This window comes from Rhinoderma darwinii, chromosome 3 (genome assembly GCF_050947455.1).
Source record: "Rhinoderma darwinii isolate aRhiDar2 chromosome 3, aRhiDar2.hap1, whole genome shotgun sequence".
In the NCBI taxonomy this organism is placed as follows: domain Eukaryota; kingdom Metazoa; phylum Chordata; class Amphibia; order Anura; family Rhinodermatidae; genus Rhinoderma; species Rhinoderma darwinii.
In genome coordinates this window covers 38,508,975-38,530,008 of record NC_134689.1, presented here as the reverse complement: position 1 = coordinate 38,530,008, position 21,034 = coordinate 38,508,975, and the positions used below count along the sequence as shown (strand labels likewise).

At 42.7% G+C, this 21,034-nt stretch overlaps 1 protein-coding gene across 1 annotated transcript; it reads left to right on the top strand.

Annotated features, from left to right (window-relative positions):
* The first annotated feature begins 1,779 nt into the window (after window positions 1–1,779).
* On the top strand, window positions 1,780–19,834 carry LOC142750364 (uncharacterized). The gene is made up of 8 exons (XM_075859362.1): window positions 1,780–1,894; window positions 2,740–2,784; window positions 4,884–4,985; window positions 6,465–6,642; window positions 7,810–7,895; window positions 8,603–9,415; window positions 16,942–17,145; window positions 18,706–19,834. Exons 1-7 carry the CDS (start codon window positions 1,786–1,788, stop codon window positions 17,136–17,138), a joined length of 1,530 nt encoding a protein of 509 aa, XP_075715477.1. The 5' UTR covers window positions 1,780–1,785; the 3' UTR covers window positions 17,139–17,145; window positions 18,706–19,834.
* The last annotated feature ends 1,200 nt before the right edge of the window (window positions 19,835–21,034 follow it).

The following is a 21,034-nucleotide window of genomic DNA, read 5'->3' as shown; positions in this document are numbered from 1 at the left end:
AAAATACAACTCATCCCGCAAAAAACAAGCCCTCATACGGGTATGTTGACAAAAAAATAAAAAAACGTATGGCTCTTGGAACGCAACAATAAAAAAACAAAAATAAAAAAATACAAATTTGCTCCAAGGAGTTACTTGCGGGTTTTCATACAGAAGGTTATATAACATATAGCATTAATGTAACATGTTTACGTTTCTTTAATAATGAGCTTGTCTGATTTCCTTACCAAAAAACGCAGATTTTTCTGCGGAAACACTGTGGAAAATCCACAGCATTTTCGTCTCTTGTGATTCCAGCCTTAGGCATTGTTCACACAGTGCATATTTGATGCAGAATTAACCCAAAACCAGAATACGATACAGAATATGAAACACGTTAAGACCCTTATTTATATATTTCTTCTGTTTAGTTCCGTTCCTCGTTATGGCTAAAAAAAAGAAATTTGCAAAATCTGCAGCAAATTTGTATTTCAACAAATCTTATCCACACGCTGCAGAAAAAATACATCGAAAAAAAAAGTTTATCAATTGATTGCAGTGCAGATTCTCAATCTGCAGCATGTCCATTTATCTTGCAAAAACATTGCGGAATTTCTGCAATGTGTGAACTTACCCTTAAAGAGGCTCTGTCACCACATCATAAGTGGCCTATATTGTACATGATGTGATCGGCGCTGTAATGTAGATTACAGCAGTGTTTTTTATTTAGAAAAACGATCATTTTTGACGGAGTTATGACCTATTTTAGATTTATGCTAATGACTTTCTTAATGGACAACTGGGCGTGTTTTACTTTTTGACCAAGTGGGCGTTGTGGAGAGAAGTGTATGACGCTGACCAATCAGTGACCAATCAGCGTCATACACTTCTCTCCATAAATTTACACAGCACATAGTAATCTTACTAGATCACTATGTGCAGCCACTTACACACACATTAACGTTACTGAAGTGTCCTGACAATGAATAGGCATCACCTCCAGCCAGGACGCGATGTCTGTTCAGAATCCTAACACCTCGGAAACGTTTGTGTGAGATTTACAGCAAGGCAAGCGTAATCTCGCGAGATTACGCTGTAAACTGTCATTTAAAACGAGATTACGCTTGCCTTGCTGTAAATCTCACACAAACGTTTCCAAAGTGTAAATGTAAATAAATAAATAAATAAATGTATCGGTGTATGGACTCAATGCAAAGTCTATGAGCCTGTACTCCGATACATCGGCTTTCGGGAAAAGACGAACTGCCACAAAGCAGCTGAGCGCTCACACGAGTGCTTCAGCTGCTTCGTTCTAGCGATTGGTGGGGGTCTCCGTGCTTGGACCCCCACCAATCCAAACTTCTGACATGTCTCTATGACATGTCAGAAGTTTGTCGAACATTTAGCTACACTTTAACTACGCCCCTGCCCCTGATGATGCTCATATTCCAGCATCAAACCTGTGTAATGTTTTATTATGATCCGTGATACAGAGACTAGTAATATTACACAGACAAAGATGGATGAAGCTTCTTCTTGTTAGTGGTTGTCTTGGTCCCCGATTGTGACATCAGTGCTGTATACTACTCCCCGTGATGTGTGTACAATTGTGACATCACTGCTGTATACTGCTCCCCGTGATGTGTGTACAAATGTGACATCACAGCATTGTGACATCGCTGCTGTTTGCTGCTCCCTGTGATGTGTGTACAATTGTGATGTCACGGAATCTGTAGGAAAATTACACGGTGTTACAGTGGGGGCTTAGTCTGGATATACACACGAAGAGATATACTCCAGGCCAAAATGCTGTTTCGACTGCTTCTAATTGTGAATGTGCTATTAGCGTCTGTGAATGGCGCTCCTATCGATATCCGCAGATATGACTCAGGTGCGAGAAATAGGATAAGCACAGGTAAGAGCATCACCAGATATACACTGAATATGGGGTTAAGGCTAGATTTACACGAGCGTGTCTGTTTTGCGCGCATAAAAAATGTAGCGTTTTTCTTGCGTTGCAGTTCCGTTTGCCATCCGTTTTTTTTTCTCATAATTTGTTTTGCACCTGTTGTGTGACTCACGGACAGCACACGTATGCCGCCCGTGTGCTGTCCGTTTTTTTTCACACACCCATTGTCTTCAATGGGCTGCGTGGTGCGCAAATACGCACCAAAATAGGACATGCAGTGAGTTTCATTCAACGGAAACACACGCCGCGTGAAAAACAACAGCATGTGTGAATAGCCCCATTGATTTTCATATACGCTTGTCTGAATAAGGCCTAATACCAGTTGGGACAGGTAAATAATCTGAGAGGACTGATCCAGTGTTCAGTCCAATAACCTATAGATTACACATGGAAGTCTAAGGCTGGATTCATACATATTTTCAAAGCACAGCGTGCTCTAGTTTTGTTTGGTTTTTTTTCTGGTGTTTTATCCCATAGACTTCTCTCTAGGACTTCAAAAACACCAGGAAAAACGTACAAATGTCACAAAATAAAAAATTACCACTAAAAATGCATTTAAAATCGCCACTAAAAAGGCTTGAAACAACAGGTTATTTTTCCACGAGTTTTAAAAAGCTGAATAAAAAGTGTTTGTGCATCCCGCCTAATACTGTCCTGTCCATGCCGGATACACTCACTAATAGATATAGCAGGAGAGCATTGGCGCGGTGTACAGAAGAGATATAGGGAATAGATGGAGTTTCTCATTTTCTGAGTAGAGTTGTTCTTTAATGTCTCTTTTTACTTTCTAGACATCAGAGGAGATCTTCTATATGGTCCCTGCTCAAAAACATGCGGTAAGTAGCACAAAACTGAGATCTGACTTATTTTATCATCATTTTCTGGTCTGGGGGCTTAACCCCTTAATGACCAGCCTATTTTGGACCTTAATGACCAAGCTATTTTTTACGTTTTTCAATCGTCGCATTCCAAGAGCTATAACCTTCTTATTTTTGCGTCAACATAGCTGTATAAGGTCTTGTTTTTTGCGGGACAAGTTGTATTTTTTAATAGCACCATTTTTAGGTACATATTCTTTATTGATTAACTTTTATTAACTTTTTCTTGGGGGGGAATAGAAAAAAATCAGAAATTTCGCCACTCTTTTTTGCGTCCTAAATCTACGCCGTTTACCATGTGGTATAAATAACACAATAACTTTATTCAGCGGGTTGTTACGATTGCAACGATACCAAATTTGTATAGTTTTTGTATGTTTTACTACTTTTACACAGTAAAAACACTTTTTTTTCTAAATTATTTGTTTTTGTGTCTCCATATTTGAAGAGCCGTAACGTTTCTGTTTTTTCGCCGATGCATTTGTATGAGGGCTTTTTTTTTTGCGGGAAGACTTGTAGTTTTTATTGGTACCATTTTGGAGTAGATGCGACTTTTTGATCACTTTTTATTACATTTTTTTAAAGTCAGTATTCACAGAAAACAGCAATTTTTCCATAGTTTTTTATTACATTTTTTACGGTGTTCACCGTGCGGGTTAAATAATGTAATAGATTTATAGTCGGGATCGTTACGGACCCGGCGATACCAAATATGTGTACCTTTTTAACTTTATTTTGTTTTTTTAATAGTAAAGCATTTTGTAAGGGGAAAAGCTGGGTTTTTCATTTTTTTTCACATTTTTTTTAAAATTAACTTTATTAAACTTTTTTTTCACTTTTTTACTAGTCCCATTAGGGGACTATAATATGCAATTCTCCGATCGATATTATAATACACTGCAATACTTTTGTATTGCAGTGTATTACAGTCTGTCCGTTTAACACGGACAGGCATCTGCTAGGTCATGCCTGCGGCATGATCTAGCAGGCATTCACTCCAGGCAGCCTGGGGGCCTTTATTAGACCCCCGGCTGCCATTAGAGACACAGACACTCGGCGATCGTATTGCCGGGTGTCGGTGGGGGAGAGAGGGAGCTCCCTCCCTCTCTCCAAAACCACTCAGATGCGGTGCTCGCTATTGAGCACCGCATCTGAGGGGTTAAACGTGTGAGATCGATACTAATATCGATCTCACACGGCAGAGCAGGGACGCCCCCAGCCCTCAGCTGCCTCTAGCAGCCGAGAGCAGGGAGATTTGACAGCTCCCTGCTCTGTAAACTTATTCCGATGCCGCGACGTAAAAAGTCTATGGCATCGGAATAAGGCCCGTTAGTGACCGACGTAGAAACACGATGGGCCGGTCACTAACGGGTTAATATATACTCAGTGGTTGCTTGGTGGTCTCCTTCTTGTATTTTGCTGGGCACACGTGTTATTCTATGTACTATGACCGGATGTGCGGTGTAGTCATCATACTGGGCTTATTGTAGTGTGTGAACAAGGCCTAATAGGGTCCAAGTCCTTTCATGAGGGTCAGACCAGCTTCATTACAGATAACAGGTTATCACTGTTATGTCACATTTGTAAAGTGACCACGGATTATTAATGTCACGTGATAAATAGAACGGGCGATTTTTCATGTGAGTTGCCAGTAATTTCGGTGTGTGACTCCCATTATGTTTTCCCTATTCCAGGTTCTCATAACCCGGCCATTCCTGTGATTCCTGCCCTGCATGGAATAATAGAGATGACTTGTGGCGGTGATGATCATACATGGGATTATATTCATTCCTGGGGGGATGATCTTTGTAGAATTTCCCGCACGTGATTGGTTGGATGTTCTATCATTCTATTGTCACAGTCACATGATCAGAGGAAATGATCCTATGTGAATAAATCAATGAGGCGCCGTATACAATGTATATGTTAGTAGAGCGACATTTCTGAGATCCCTTATTGATACGTCTCTTCCACTAGAAGACTACAGGGAATTACACTGATAGATTGGGAGATGTTTCCGTGTTTTCACACAACTAATTGATGTTTCCTTTTGTCAGGCATTGGTATTCGGGTGGTCTATGTCACCAAAGGCTGCCCCGACCAAAAAGACAAATGTTTCTTCCGCATGGAGCAGTGCCAAGGACCTCAGGATTGTGGAGGTAAGGGACATAGTTACATAGGTAGTAAGATTGAAAAAACATAAATCCATCTAGTTCAGCCAAATATCCTGCAAGGTTCTTATTAAAAACAACCCCTATGAGGCCGGAGACAATTTTCCTTCCACCTCCAAATATGATGATCAGGATATAAATTCAAGGATTAATGCCCCATCCCAAGCGATCTATTACAGATCCCTTATAATATTAGATTTTTCAGGAAAAGCATCCAGGCCACTTCTAGAATCTTTCAATGAATTAACATCCTGTGGCGGTGAGTTCCATGGTCTCACTGCTCTTACAGTAAAGAATCCACGTATATGATGATGGTGACACATTCTTTCCTTTAGACGTAGTGGATGCCCCTTATTTACAGGCCTGGATATAAAAAGACAACTAGACAGATCTCTGTACTGTCCATTAATATATATTATACATAGTTATTAGGTCACCCCTAAACGGTTTATCTTTCCAAACTAAAACCCCCATATTTAATAGTATTACTGGGTACTGCAGTGCAACCATTCAATGTATTTGTTACCCACATCTGAACCCGCTCCAGCTCTGCTATGTCTTTCTTATACACTAGTGACCAAAACGCATACAAAAGGGGAATTTATTATTTGACCTTTACCGGTTTTCTACTGTGGACATATCGCAAATGGTTTAAAAATCGCAACTTGCACAAAAAAATATGACTTTTATACATGGCCATTCATGCACCTTTAATAAAAAGTGGGTGGGCCCACAGAAAGGGTGGAGCCTACCACAAATTTACTGTAATTTACCACAGAAATAGGCATAAATCATGGCATAAATCTACTCCAGCTCAAGTTTAAGTAGATTTGACTTTCTGTCACACGGACAATCAGAGATGCGCCTAATTTATTAAGACGCATCTTACTCCAGCGCTCTTTACATTAAGACTGCCATCTGATACTCCAGTCCTAATAAATTCCCCCCAATATATCTATGTAGGGTCCGGTTATATGGTAAATAGCCAGCCACTGCTAATTCATATCCAATGCTGAATCACTGCTGGCATCACTGACACTAACTACACTGTGGTTACATCCCATACAAACCAGAACAATGACATTTCCAGACAAGCTTGGGGACATTAATTTTGGATTAAAAATTTGTATCAAAGGGATATTATTATTAATAATAATAGTTATAATAATAGTAATAATAATGATAATAATAATAATAATAGTAATTATAATAATAGTAGTAATAATAATAATAGTGCTATTAATAATAATAATAATAATAGTTATAATAATGCTAATAGTAATTATAATAATAATAATAATAATAGTAATAATGATATTATTATTAATAATAATAATAATGATGATAGTAACAATAATAGTAATAATAATGATAGTAATAATAATAGTAATAATAATAGTAATGATAATAATTAATTATAGTAGACCGGTTATCTGATCACTTATATTGCTTCTCCTTCTTTTCCAGTACATACCACTACTCCTTCGCCTCCAATACCGTTTTGGAATAAATTTATTGTGACTTCTGCAGCTTCTACCATCATCTCTCTACTTAAAAATAAATACGTTGCGGCTGCTGCCGGTTCTGTTGTCGCCATCTTCATCCTTGGAATGTTTTTTTCTCTCGTCCATTACATCAGATATAAGTAAGTATTGTAAATAATGATTTCATGTCCTGCCTTTACCATACTGATTTCCAGGCACAGCCGTCTACTCACAAACCAGAGATTTCAGAAGAATATTCTGTAGTTCCTTTCACGCTCTTCTCTATATAGAAGAACAAAAGGATAACGGCAAAATATCTGTCTGTGATTTGCCCGGATTTCATGTTGTATTAGAACAGTGGAGTCCAAATTCTCTGAAGTGCAAAGCCCAGACGTGTAACGGAGCCATCTTACCCTGAAAGTCTTAAGCCGCCCATACACTTTATATAGCGGTCAGGCAAGCACTTGTTACATCTCCCGTGGAAGCAAAGGATCGGGCATGTAGAAATCAAACATGCCGATCCTTTATGGGGTCACCTTTGGCTGGTTCTTATGTGGGCGACTGTTACTGGTGTTGTAACTATTTTTATATCTGAATATTGGAGGGTTGTAGGTAAAAGAGTCATCACTGGGGTTCAGTCCTGCTCTGCCCATGATCCTTCGGGTGCCAATTCTATATCATCCATAAATGCAAATACATCTCAACATCTCAGGATCCTCTTGGTGCAAATAAAATTCTGTTTATTCCATTACATCCATATAACAGGGCAATGTTTCAGCAAAATAAATCAACTTTCAAACATGCTCTAAAAATGCAGTTTATTCTGCCGATACATCACACTGTTATATGTATGTAATGGGATAAACAGCATATTATATTTCTTTATGGCGCTGGGATGTATTTGCACTTCTGGATATTGGAGGGTATATAATTGTGTTCTGCTTCCAGGTTCCTCCAGCACATAACTCCTCAGTGCCATATATATATGTTCTACACCGGAGTCTATATAGAAAATACTGTACCACCTCTTCTAGTTCTAACATAACCCAGTAAAGGGAATATTACAATGTAGACTTCTTGTGGCTCATGAACATGTCACTCTGGAGTTGTGCGCCCGTGGTGGTCTAATGGGGGCACATTACACCTCTATGTACGTAATATAAAGAATTGCTGATTGTCACAGATGTAAAATGACTTGGGGGTAATGATTCCACAGATAGAAATAGATAAAATGAAGAAACATATGAAGCTTTATCACATTCTACAGAAAACCGAGATGATTCATGTCACTAATCCACAATATTACTTCCCTTATTACAATTATATAGAAAATCGTTGAAGAAAAAATCCAAGAGAGATGTTGAGACCCAATGTACTATCGATGAAAGTAGAGAGAGTAGCGACCAAATCAACGGTAAATACGGTATAACAGATGTGACATATTAATATCTATCTACATAGAACCATTTATAGGAGGGTTTTCTATCACATGGACACTGAGAATTTTCTGGTTCGTCTCTTTGATTGAATTATATGTTTTTGCTAAAAAAAACAAAAACCTAATCTATGAACATTTTCAGTAACGTCACTGGAGTCATCACAACTGCGCACTATATCTCAATGTATTTCCCAATGAACGCCTCTTATTGGCGAGGACGGAGCATTCCCGCTCCTCACACCATCCGGAGCCGTTCTCTGTAACGATCTGCCGTCTTGGGACATAACACTACACGCCATCACATACAGTTATTCCCACATGCACCAAAGGTAAAAGTGCAGCTTCACTTTACAGTACAATCCTCCATTTTATAGATTATTCAATACAGCACTCAATATAACCACTGGTCCACTTTTGTGTATTTGATCAGTTTCTCTATCTCGCTGCCTTGATCATTAATCCGGGAACATGGTTATACAGGGAAACTGGGGGGATGTCATGTCAGCAAAGAAAAGTGAAGGAATTCTAGATGTAGAGGCAGCTTTAGAGATTGTGTTTTTTTATTCTCGTGGATTAATGTGCCATTCAGGGGGTTTCAAATACCTGTAAACGGTTAATAAAATACACTGAACATATATAAGCTTTCATTTTATAATTTCTGATTTTAATGTTCTGTGTTGCAGAAAAACATCAGGACAAAATTAATATTATAACTGATGATGCTTCTCAAGGACTGGCTGAGAACATAGACATCAATGAAGACTCTAAGATCTCTATGCCTGGACCCAATGATGAAACGATCAACATCAGCCCAGAGGACGTGGACACTACCTCTGATATTACAACCGATGATGCTTCTCATGGACTGGCTGAAAACAGAGATCTCATTGAAGATACTAAGATCTCCATGCCTGGATCTAATGATGTTTCCATCAATATCAGTCCAGAGGACATGGACACCACCTCTGATATAACCGATAATGCTCCTTATGAACAGGCTGAAAACAGAGATATCGTTGAAGACACTAAGATCTTCATGCCTGAATCCAATGATGTTACCATCAATGTCAGTCCAGATGACGTGGACACGGCTTCTGATAATATATCTGATGATGCTCCTCATGGACTGGCTGAAAACGGAGATCTCATTGAAGACACTAAGATCTCCATGCCTGGATCCAATGACGTAACGATCAACATCAGCCCAGAGGACGTGGACATCGCCTCTGACATTACAACCGATGAGGCTCATCATGGACTGGCTGAAACCAGAGATCTCATTGAAGACACTAAGATCTCCATGCCTGGATCCAAAAATGTAACCATCAATATCAGCCCAGAGGATGTGGACACCGCCACTGACATTATAACCGATGATGCTTCTCATGGACGGGCTGAAAACATAGACATCATTGAAGACACTAAGATCTCCATGCCTGGATCCAATGATGTAACCACCAATATCAGCCCATATCATGTGGACACCACCTCTGAAAGTAAGTTCTCAGGGCTTTTATCTTTTAATTTCGCCTTATAATTGTAAAGGATCTGCCAGGCACAACTTCTGTGTATACGCCCATAGGTAATCAGTCTGCACCTGAGTCTATGTCTCTGAGACTGACTCCATCTTCCACCACTCAGGATGGCAGGCTTAGGAGCGGGAGAGCCTATCGCAGCCTGGCCAGACGGAGCTAGCTCCCGCCCTCTGTCTATTTATACCTGCTTTTCCTGTTCCTCCTTTGCTTGTGATTCTTCTCGTGTGGTTTCCTGGCCCAGCTACAGCTTCTACTATTTGATCCTGCTCCATACTGACCCTGGCTTACTCGCTACTCTCCTGCTCTGCGTTTGGTACCTCGTTCCCTCCTGGTTTGACTCGGCTCGTTCGCCACTCTTGTTGCTCACGGTGTTGCCGTGGGCAACTGCCCCATTTCCCTTAGCTTTGTGTACCCTTGTCTGTTTGTCTCGTGCACTTACTGAGCGTAGGGACCGCCGCCCAGTTGTGCCCCGTCACCTGGGGCGGGTCGTTGCAAGTGGGCAGGGACAGAGTGGCGGGTAGATTGGCGCTCACTTGTCCGTTTCCCTACCCCCCATCATTACATAATCACAAGCCAATACCTAGTCTACCCTGGTCCCTGACACTACTATGGACTCCCTTGAGACCCTGGCCCAGCAAATGCAGGGTCTCTCCCTACAGATCCAGGCCCTGGCTCAGAGGGTCAACCAGCCTGACGCTACCATGGTAGTGTCCCTCACCTCACCTCTTGAACCCCACCTCAAGTTGCCTAACCGGTTCTCAGGGGACCGGAGGACTTTTCTCTCCTTTCGGGAGAGTTGTAGGCTCTACTTTCGCTTAAAGCCTCACTCCTCAGGTTCTGAGAGCCAGCGGGTGGGTATAATTATGTCCCGGCTCCAGGAAGGGCCCCAAGAGTGGGCCTTCTCCTTGGCTACTGACGCCCCTGAACTTTCCTCCGTTGATCGGTTTTTTTCTGCTCTCGGACTCATTTATGACGAGACTGACAGGACTGCCTTTGCCGAGAGTCAGCTGGTGACCTTACGTCAGGGTAAGAGACCTGTTGAGGAGTATTGTGCTGACTTTAGGAAGTGGTGCGTAGCTTCCCGGTGGAATGACCCTGCCTTAAGGTGTCAGTTTAGGTTGGGTCTGTCGAACGCCCTGAAAGACCTGCTAGTTAGCTATCCCTCTTCTGACTCCCTTGACCAGGTTATGGCTTTAGCGGTACGACTTGACCGACGTCTCAGGGAACGACAACTTGAACGTTTTTGTGTTTTCCCCTCTTACTCCCCCATGATGCCTCCCAAGGTCCCGTTGCTTCGCTCTTCCACGGAAGACTCGGAGCTTGCTATGCAACTCGGGGCCTCCGTGTCCCCCCGACAACGTAGAGAGTTCCGCAGGAAGAATGATCTCTGCTTCTATTGTGGGGATGACAAGCATCAAGTGAACACCTGTCCTAGGCGCAAGAATAAGCAGCCGGAAAACTTCCGCGCCTAAGTGATCATCGGGGAGGTCACTTAGGCGCACAGGTATTTCCCGTAAATATGAAACGTAATAAAATCTTGCTTCCCTTTCAGGTCTCTTTTGGTGGTAGGTCTGCTACCGGCAGTGCCTTCGTGGATTCAGGGTCTTCTGCTAATATCATGTCTGTGGAATTTGCTATGTCTCTAGCTATGCCTTTTATTGATTTGCCTAAACCTGTCCCTGTAGTGGGTATCGACTCCACTCCTCTTGCTAATGGTTATTTTACACAGCATACCCCTGTTTTTGAACTCCTTGTTGGCTCCATGCATTTGGAGCAGTGCTCTGTACTGTTGATGCAGGGATTATCGTCCGATTTAGTTTTAGGCCTTCCCTGGTTGCAGTTGCATAATCCCACGTTTGACTGGAATACTGGGGAGCTTACCAAATGGGGTAATGAATGCTTGACGTCATGTTTTTCTGTTAATTCTATTTCTCCCCCTGAGGAGGTGAACACGCTACCTGAGTTTGTTCAGGACTTCGCTGATGTTTTCTCTAAGGAGGCCTCCGAAGTGTTACCTCCTCATAGAGAATACGATTGCGCTATCGAATTGGTACCAGGAGCTAAGCTCCCTAAGGGTAGGATATTTAATCTTTCTTGTCCCGAACGTGAAGCCATGAGAGAGTATATCCAGGAATGCCTGGCCAAGGGTTACATTCGCCCCTCTACTTCTCCGGTAGGTGCTGGCTTCTTCTTCGTAGGGAAGAAGGATGGTGGTCTTAGGCCATGCATTGACTACCGTAACTTGAATAAGGTCACTGTAAGGAACCAGTATCCCCTTCCTTTGATTCCTGATCTCTTTAACCAGGTTCAGGGGGCCCAATGGTTCTCTAAGTTTGATCTACGGGGGGCGTATAACCTTATCCGCATCAAGGAGGGGGATGAGTGGAAGACTGCGTTTAACACGCCTGAAGGTCATTTCGAATACCTCGTCATGCCCTTTGGGTTGTGTAATGCTCCTGCGGTCTTCCAGAATTTCGTAAATGAGATTTTAAGAGATTACCTGGGGGTATTTCTTGTAGTGTACCTTGATGACATACTGGTGTTTTCCAAGGACTTGTCCTCCCACATTGAGCATGTCAGGAAGGTACTCCAGGTCCTTCGGGAAAACAAACTGTTTGCAAAAGCCGAAAAATGTGTGTTTGGGGTACAGGAGATACCATTTTTGGGTCAAATCCTCACTCCTCATGAATTCCGCATGGACCCCGCCAAGGTCCAGGCTGTGGCAGAATGGGTCCAACCTATCTCCCTGAAGGCGTTACAGTGTTTCTTGGGGTTCGCTAATTATTACAGGAGATTTATTGCTAACTTCTCGGTCATCGCTAAGCCTCTTACGGACTTCACTCGCAAAGGTGCTGATCTCCTCCACTGGCCTCCTGAGGCTGTCCAGGCTTTTGAGGTCCTTAAGAAGTGCTTTATCTCGGCCCCGGTGCTGGTTCAGCCCAACCAAATGGAGCCATTTATCGTGGAAGTTGACGCATCCGAGGTGGGAGTGGGGGCTGTCTTGTCCCAGGGTACCAGGTCCCTCACCCATCTCCGTCCCTGTGCCTACTTCTCCAGGAAGTTTTCGCCCACTGAGAGTAACTATGATATTGGCAACTGCGAACTCTTAGCCATTAAATGGGCATTTGAAGAGTGGTGCCACTTCTTGGAGGGGGCTAGGCACCAGGTAACGGTCCTTACCGACCACAAGAATCTGGTTTTCCTATAATCTGCCCGGAGGCTAAACCCGAGACAAGCTCGATGGGCGCTATTTTTTAACAGATTCAACTTTTTGGTTACCTATAGGGCTGGGTCTAAAAATATTAAGGCCGATGCACTGTCGCGTAGCTTCATGGCCAGCCCTCCTTCAGAGGAAGATCCTGCTTGTATTTTGCCTCCTGGTATAATCATTTCTTCTATTGATTCTGATTTAGTCTCTGAAATTGCGGCTGATCAAGGTTCATCTCCCGGGAACCTTCCTGAGGACAAGCTGTTTGTTCCCCTGCAATTCCGGCTAAGGGTACTTAGGGAAAATCATGACTCCGCACTATCTGGTCATCCAGGCGTCCTGGGTACCAAACACCTCATTGCCAGAAACTATTGGTGGCCTGGGTTGCCTAAAGACGTTAAGGCCTACGTCGCCGCTTGTGAGGTTTGTGCTAGGTCCAAGACTCCCAGGTCCCGACCAGCGGGCTTACTACTTTCTTTGCCCATTCCCCAGAGACCTTGGACCCATATCTCCATGGATTTTATCACCGATTTGCCTCCATCTCAAGGCAAGTCGGTGGTGTGGGTTGTAGTAGACCGCTTCAGTAAAATGTGCCACTTTGTGCCCCTCAAGAAACTACCCAATGCCAAGACGTTAGCCACCTTGTTTGTCAAACACATCCTGCGTCTCCATGGGGTCCCTGTCAATATTGTTTCAGACAGAGGGGTACAATTTGTTTCTTTGTTTTGGAGAGCCTTCTGTAAAATGTTGGAGATTGATCTGTCCTTCTCCTCTGCCTTCCATCCTGAAACTAATGGCCAAACTGAGAGGACTAATCAATCTCTTGAACAATATTTAAGGTGTTTTATCTCTGACTGTCAATATGATTGGGTCTCATTCATTCCCCTCGCCGAATTTTCCCTTAATAACCGGGTCAGTAACTCGTCAGGGGTCTCCCCCTTTTTCTGTAATTTTGGGTTTAATTCACGGTTCTCCTCCGTTTCACCTGGTAGTTCCAACAATCCCGAGGTAGAGGTCGTTCATCGGGAACTGTGCACAGTCTGGGCCCAGGTTCAGAAGAACCTAGAGGCGTCCCAGAGCGTACAAAAAACTCAGGCTGATAGAAGACGTTCTGCTAACCCCTTGTTTATGGTCGGGGATCTGGTGTGGTTATCGTCTAGGAACTTGCGCCTTAAGGTCCCGTCCAAGAAGTTTGCTCCCCAGTTTATTGGGCTGTATAAGGTCATTGAATTCCTCAATCCTGTCTCCTTCCGACTGGAGTTGCCCCCATCTTTTCGAATACACAACGTGTTTCATGCCTCCCTCCTTAAACGCTGCTCCCCGTCTTTGGCTCCCTCGAGGAAACCTCCTGTTCCCGTTCTCACCCCTGAGGGGGTGGAATTCGAGGTGGCCAAGATTGTGGACAGCAAGATGGTCCAAGGCTCCCTCCAGTACCTGGTCCATTGGAGAGGATACGGGCCTGAGGAGAGGACTTGGGTACCCGCCCGGGATGTTCACGCTGGGGTATTGGTCAGGAAGTTCCACCTTCGTTTCCCCAATAAACCAGGTCCACTTAGAAAGGGTCCGGTGGCCCCTCATAAAAGGGGGGGTACTGTAAAGGATCTGCCAGGCACAACTTCTGTGTATACGCCCATAGGTAATCAGTCTGCACCTGAGTCTATGTCTCTGAGACTGACTCCATCTTCCACCACTCAGGATGGCAGGCTTAGGAGCGGGAGAGCCTATCGCAGCCTGGCCAGACGGAGCTAGCTCCCGCCCTCTGTCTATTTATACCTGCCTTTCCTGTTCCTCCTTTGCTTGTGATTCTTCTCGTGTGGTTTCCTGGCCCAGCTACAGCTTCTATTATTTGATCCTGCTCCATACTGACCCTGGCTTACTCGCTACTCTCCTGCTCTGCATTTGGTACCTCGTTCCCTCCTGGTTTGACTCGGCTCGTTCGCCACTCTTGTTGCTCACGGTGTTGCCGTGGGCAACTGCCCCATTTCCCTTAGCTTTGTGTACCCTTGTCTGTTTGTCTCGTGCACTTACTGAGCGTAGGGACCGCCGCCCAGTTGTGCACCGTCGCCTGGGGCGGGTCGTTGCAAGTGGGCAGGGACAGAGTGGCGGGTAGATTGGGGCTCACTTGTCCGTTTCCCTACCCCCCATCATTACAATAATATTACCCAATATTACTAATAAAATTACATAGTAACACACAAATTAACAAATCAAACAAGAGGATTGAGGGCCGTGCTCAGAAGATATTACAATCTATGAGGAAATACGGATGACACAAAAAGTTAAAAGTGCTGTTTTGGTACAGCCATATCTTATGCAAAATAGGGTAGTACACGAGGGATCCCCAGAGGCCAATTCATGAGAGTACGCCGGAACTGTAGCTCGATAGATGATTTTGAGATACAGGCACAGGACCTCACAAATAGATTAAAGGAGAGAGGCTTCCCCAAGGGAGTAATCAGAAAGGCCTATGAGGGAGCGAGGGATGCAGACAGGCAGAGTCTTCTAGTCCCTAGACAACGCAAAGAGGAAAGAGTTACGAGACTCATAGGTACTTATGACTCCAAACAATCTGAGATCATGCAAATTTTAAAAAGGTACTGGCGTATCCTAGGTGCTGATGCGGACTTGGCGGATCAGATTACACAATGGCCTTCAGTATCGTTCCGTAGAGGTAAAAACATCAGGGATAGGGTGATGCAGAGTTGTTTTGACCCTATAACAAATTATACCTGTTTTATCTAAATATACATTCTGATTGAATGTATATCATGTTGGTTTTCTGGTTAGGTGTATGGCCGTTCAACCCGGTCCTTGTACAGCTACTTGCAGTATGCCATTCAATGTCAACAGGCATGGTTCTTCTTTTTCAGTAGTGTTTCAAAATTTCTTAAGTGTGGCTGACATTTATATCGCTCATTTATTTATACAATATGTATCTACAGGGAAGGTGCTTTATTTATGGCAGTCTAGTTGCGGTTTTGAGCTGATCCGCAATAATTATCCGAACTTATTATTGTTATACTTTATCCCTAATGAGAATGAGCTCTTGTGCAGCAAGGAGATGCGCCTACAGCCTCCCACTGCACCTGCGCGTTCGGTTTGATGCTGTCGATGTTGCTCCCGGGTATGTCAGGTGACAGCCGGGAGTCACATGGTCAGGCGTCACGAATCTGGTGGGTCAGTGTGATTGGCTGGTTCGGAGTGCGCCGCCGAGGTCAGGGGGAGGAGTAATGTGTTATAGTAACTCAGAGTCTCGTAGTGAAGCATGCCGCTGACATCTATGCGTGCACGCTTCCGTGGTGTACAGCAGAATATCTGCTGTTGAAGAAATATCGCTGGCATCCTGGCCAGAGTGACCAAGCTACAGACCCCTGATGATAAGTATAGAAACGCGTAGGGTCAGGTTAAGTGAGGAATTTTTGCGTAGGGGACAGTGGTATTGATGTGTACCTTAGCATCTGGAGATTTAGGTGCGGTAACTGCAGGCTCCGGTGTGTTTTAGGGTCTTATCCACTGTTACACCAATGTTTAAACGCTGATTCCATATCGGTATCTTTGAAGTACACCCAGTCATAGAGGGTTCGCAACTGAATCAGGACTGGGAGTGTTTGTTTAATACGTTTTTAAATACACACGGTGGGGCTTTTCACAGTGGGGATTGTACCCCTGTTTTTAGAGAGTTATGAAATAAAAGTTATACGTTTTACTCATAAATCACTTCAGTGAATTTAGTACACATAAAGCTGCATGAACCGGTCACCAGCCAGTATCTGTGACTAAATTATGTTAATAATTTAGATCTGTGTATCATCCTCTTTATAGTCCTATCCTATCACATCACATTACTGATATCTCCCAACATTTTAACCCTTATTCATGGGAAATTACGAAACCACACCCCCATTATGAGGAACACCCACAGAACTGCCCAATTTGGGATTATATTTGCATAAGCACCACCCAATCCAGCAAAAACAAGATGTTTGTTAGGTACGATATTACTGATCACTGGTGATGATGAATTGGATGGAGCGAGAATCTTCCATTCTTCATATGATAAAGAGACCGATTGTTATTATAAGAAGTAGCAGCAGTTGTTCTAGTTTACATTGTGTGGATAAAAACCTGTCGGCCGTGTCATTGGTGACAATATATTAGGGAGTTGTTGCTTACGCCATTTTCTAATATTTTATGAATCTCGCTCCCCAGGCGGACGGTGGAGTAGGAACAATGTCCATTATATTAACAGCTGATCTTATAGACTGCGTTTGTTTTACAGAACAACAAGAGGACAAAGAACATCTCCAACATCTTCCAAGTGCTGAGAAACATCTTAGCCAGAAAAAGGAAGGAGTTGGATTTAACGCCTCTAAGACCAATACGTTTACAGACAATGCCAGTTACTCTTCACCAATGCAGGAATTACACAAACATCTTCTGGCGTATTTTGAAAAATCTGCATCTTCTCCCAAATAAAAAGAAGGTAAGAATGTGAGAGTTTCTTAGATCTCCATAAACCTCTTCATAAACTTTATGGTTGTCCTGAGAAGTGGTCATCCAGTTACAGACTGCCACTTACTGTGACCTGTATTCTGCAATGGGAGATAAACCATTGTTATAATATCTACAGTGTCCTGATGGGGGCAGTGAAGGAGCAGCGAACTGTAGAATCCCCCGGCTGCCCCGCTCATTATAATCTATGGCCATGTACATAGATCACTCCTCGCTGTGCTGCTAATTCCAGTTGTACTCGGCTCACAACATACAATGCAGGTGAAGTAACGTTATCACTCCATCTTCTGAGACCTTGTTGTGTCCATCAACGTTTTATCCAATGTGAAGTATGTAAGTCTTCAGGCTGCATATGTAATGGTGAGAAAGATGATGAGGATGGTGACTATGATCCGGATTATCGCAGCAGGTGTAGCAGCAATGCAACGAAAAAAACCTTATTTGATGCTCAAAACTTTTGCGAATCAAAATTGCCGTTTATCCCCTTCCACTTCAACCTGCAATAACTCAGACTAGATGACAACTGGAGCTTTTAGTAGCACGGACGTATCAGATGTGTCCTTGGCTACTAAAGTGCCTTCCTGCAAAAGAGACACCTTTGCAGACTTTTTGTTTTCTTGCAGCATATGTATTCTATTAAATAAAACATATTTTCTAATTAAAAAATGTGGCACTGTTTGTCTTCCGCTGCTTGTATGTCTTACAATACAATACAAACTGCTGGATGCCGTTCAGTGCTCATCCTGTCAGATGAATTTACTGTCTGGTCAGTCCCCATCCCATCTCTCTGCTCCCTTGAAAGTTTAAGGAGTTTTCCAGTGAGAAGAAATCGATGGTCTATCCACAGAATAGGCCATCATTATTTGATCAGTGGGTGTCTGAATCTCAGAACCCCCGCCAATTTCCCTTTACTGCTCCATACTGTGAAACATTAACACACTTGTAGCTGCGGTTCCAAGTTTTTTTTACAGCCTTATTTTATTGGGAAAAGGCTGTAATACTGTAAACCGCCGCTACAAGTGTGTTAATGTTTCACAGTAAAAAGCAGTGACAAGAATGATGGGGGAAGCAGGACTTGCAGGAGCTCCGTGGCCACCACAAAACAGCTGATTGGTGGGGGTGCCGAGAGTCAGACTCCCACTGATCAAATATTAATGATCAATTTCTTCTCACTGCAAAACTCCTTTAATCTCAGTTGTAAGCTTAGATTAGTGTTCAGGAGAGCAGAGGGGCTGGAAAATGAGACGCCAGTAAGATCGTCCAAAATGTTTTCATTAAAACCAATTGCAATGAGAAAATCCCGCAAAGGAGTCCATAGCCTTTAAGATGAAAATTTGAGCACTGATTGGTTGCTATGGGCAACAAGGTCAGATTTTATGTTAGAGTTTTTATACTTGAGGCCCATGGGTGACTTTAATAATTCACAATCTGTAAGTATTCCTGTTATTGACCATCTAGTGTTATAAAGTAGAACGGTATAAAATGTGAATGATCTGATTAAGCTTCTCATTTTGTTTTATCTCAACAACAGCATGACGCCATGGACATTATAATATACATAACCACTTCTCAACACCATAAGACGTCATCTTGGATTGTCCATGGCTGCACTGGTTATAGAGAACAAAGGATCCTGGCCTTAATTTCCACACAAGGCAAATATGAGCTAAACAAATGTGTCAATACTTTGAAGCTATTTAGACTTTCACCGCAATGAGCAGCAGGGCTCTGCTTTGCTCAAGACATAACTATAATGTTTCCAAACAACCACAAACTTTTGCATGCAGTGGTGGTCATAATTACAAATCTGCCATGACCTACCCTGTTACTGATTTCAGTGGTTCAAACATTATAGCTCTACACCGATAATTGGGGAAACTGGACCTGGAGTTTCTACAATTCCAAAGCTTGCATTGAGAAAGACAACAAGACCAACCTCACAGACTAAGTCAAATGAATTTCCTGTGACCTCTTCCTCAGAAAAGCATCCCAAGGAATTAGTATGCGTCTCTTTTGGAGAAAAGAGTACCAGCAAACCTAGGTCCACCTCAAAGGATTTTTTTTCTGTGCCTGTGGCTCGGCTGAGTCACAGTGCCAACCTGGACTTGACCAATCTTTGGACTATAGATCCATATACCCGGAGACTTTGTGAAATAAACTCACAAGGAAAGACAAACATCTCTGCCTGTGGCTCGGATGAGTCACAGTGCGAAACCTCATTAAAAAATGACAATTGTCTCTGCCTGTGGCTTGGCTGAGTCATAGTGCTTAACATCACCAAAATTGACAAATTTCTCTGCCTGTGGCTCGGCTGAGTCACAGGGCAAAATCTTATAAAAATTGACAATTGTCTCTGCCTATGGCTCGGCTGAGTCATAGTGCTTAACATCATTAAAAATGACAATTGTCTCTGCCTGTGGCTCGGCTGAGTCATAGTGCCATCTTGGACATAAGTGCCACCTGCCAACGATTTGTGCCAGCTGTCAACATTACTCTGTGAAAAATTTGAATACCCTTCATCACCATTACCAACAGAAGAGACTGTAGTTACAAACCGTCTCCAGATGAAAGGAGGATTTTTAAGACTGGCATTTTCATGACTGCTACTGGTTGTGGTTGCACCTTACATAATTTAGAATATTGATACATGTATGCCAACTTTATGGAAAAAATGTTGTAGTCATGCTATTTCAATAAAAATATGAACATCTAAATATAGTGTTTTATTATATAAGTAGTACATTACTATAGAAAACTGTCTGTACCCTGAAATATGCTGGTTTACCACACATTCTGGATTACTAGAAAGGTATAGTGAAATGTTGCTGAAAGTCATGAAACAGAATCCGTAGCGGATTCAGTATAATAATCTAGGGAGTGGCTGAAAAAAAGCAGTGTGGCATGGGGAATTTTGCTTTGTTCGGTCACGCTCCTCATTATGCCTTTAAATATGTAAAACATATTTTCGACACATTGTCAAAATCTTTGGCCCCTCACTTCTACAGCCCATCCCCACCCTCTATACCAACACAGATTGAGACTCCAGACCGGACCCATAAATAAATCCAGACACTAAACCCATATATAAATTCAGAAACACCCCCAAACTAATTTAGACCCAAGACCAGACCCATAAATTAATTAAGACTTTAAACCACTGTATTACTTAAGACCCCAGACACCTAAATTAATTCCGACTTTAGACTAGAGGCCTAAATTAATGCAGACCTTAGACCAGACCCTTAAATTACCTCAGACTTAAGATCAGACCCCTTCATTAATTCCAACTCCAGTCCAGCCCCCTACATCCATTCAGACCCCAGCCCAGGCCTCGACATTACTTTAGATCCCAGATCAGAACCCTAAATTAATTCAGACACCAGACCAGACCCCTTAAATAATCAGAACTCAAGAAAAACCCCTCTATATACTCACCTCTCCTCGCACCTTTATGCTGGACAGCATCAGGACCTAGAAAGATGGTGGAGCCTGGAGCTAAAGAGAAGCAACGAGAGTGTTACCAGCTGTTATCTATTAGATGAATCAAATAGATAACTGCGTAAAAAGTAAATGGGTTCTGTTCTTTAGGGGAGGAAAATTTTCCCCATGACCCCTAAAATCCATCCCTGATCCAATCAATATGACTGTGCAACCCCTCAAAAAATCATTGTAAGTTAACATTTTGTTACGATTTTTTTTGTCATGAGATTCATATATCTAGACATCTTGATCAGTATTTGCTTCCTGTTCTGAAATTTTTTAGATTATGGGACAATTTATAATTCTTTTTTTTTTTTGGGTGCTCCTGTCTCAGAATCTGCAGGGGTGGATCGAGAATTGTTTGGGTCCCAATGGCAATA

What these genes read in the sequence shown, in the direction of transcription:
- LOC142750364 (XM_075859362.1), top strand. Translation starts at nt 1,786, where the DNA reads ATGCTGTTTCGACTGCTTCTAATTGTGAATGTGCTATTAGCGTCTGTG. An exon ending in GAGAAATAGGATAAGCACAG is followed by an intron (nt 1,895 to 2,739) that starts GTAAGAGCATCA and finishes TTTACTTTCTAG; the next exon opens with ACATCAGAGGAGATCTTCTA. An exon ending in GAGTAGCGACCAAATCAACG is followed by an intron (nt 7,896 to 8,602) that starts GTAAATACGGTA and finishes TCTGTGTTGCAG; the next exon opens with AAAAACATCAGGACAAAATT.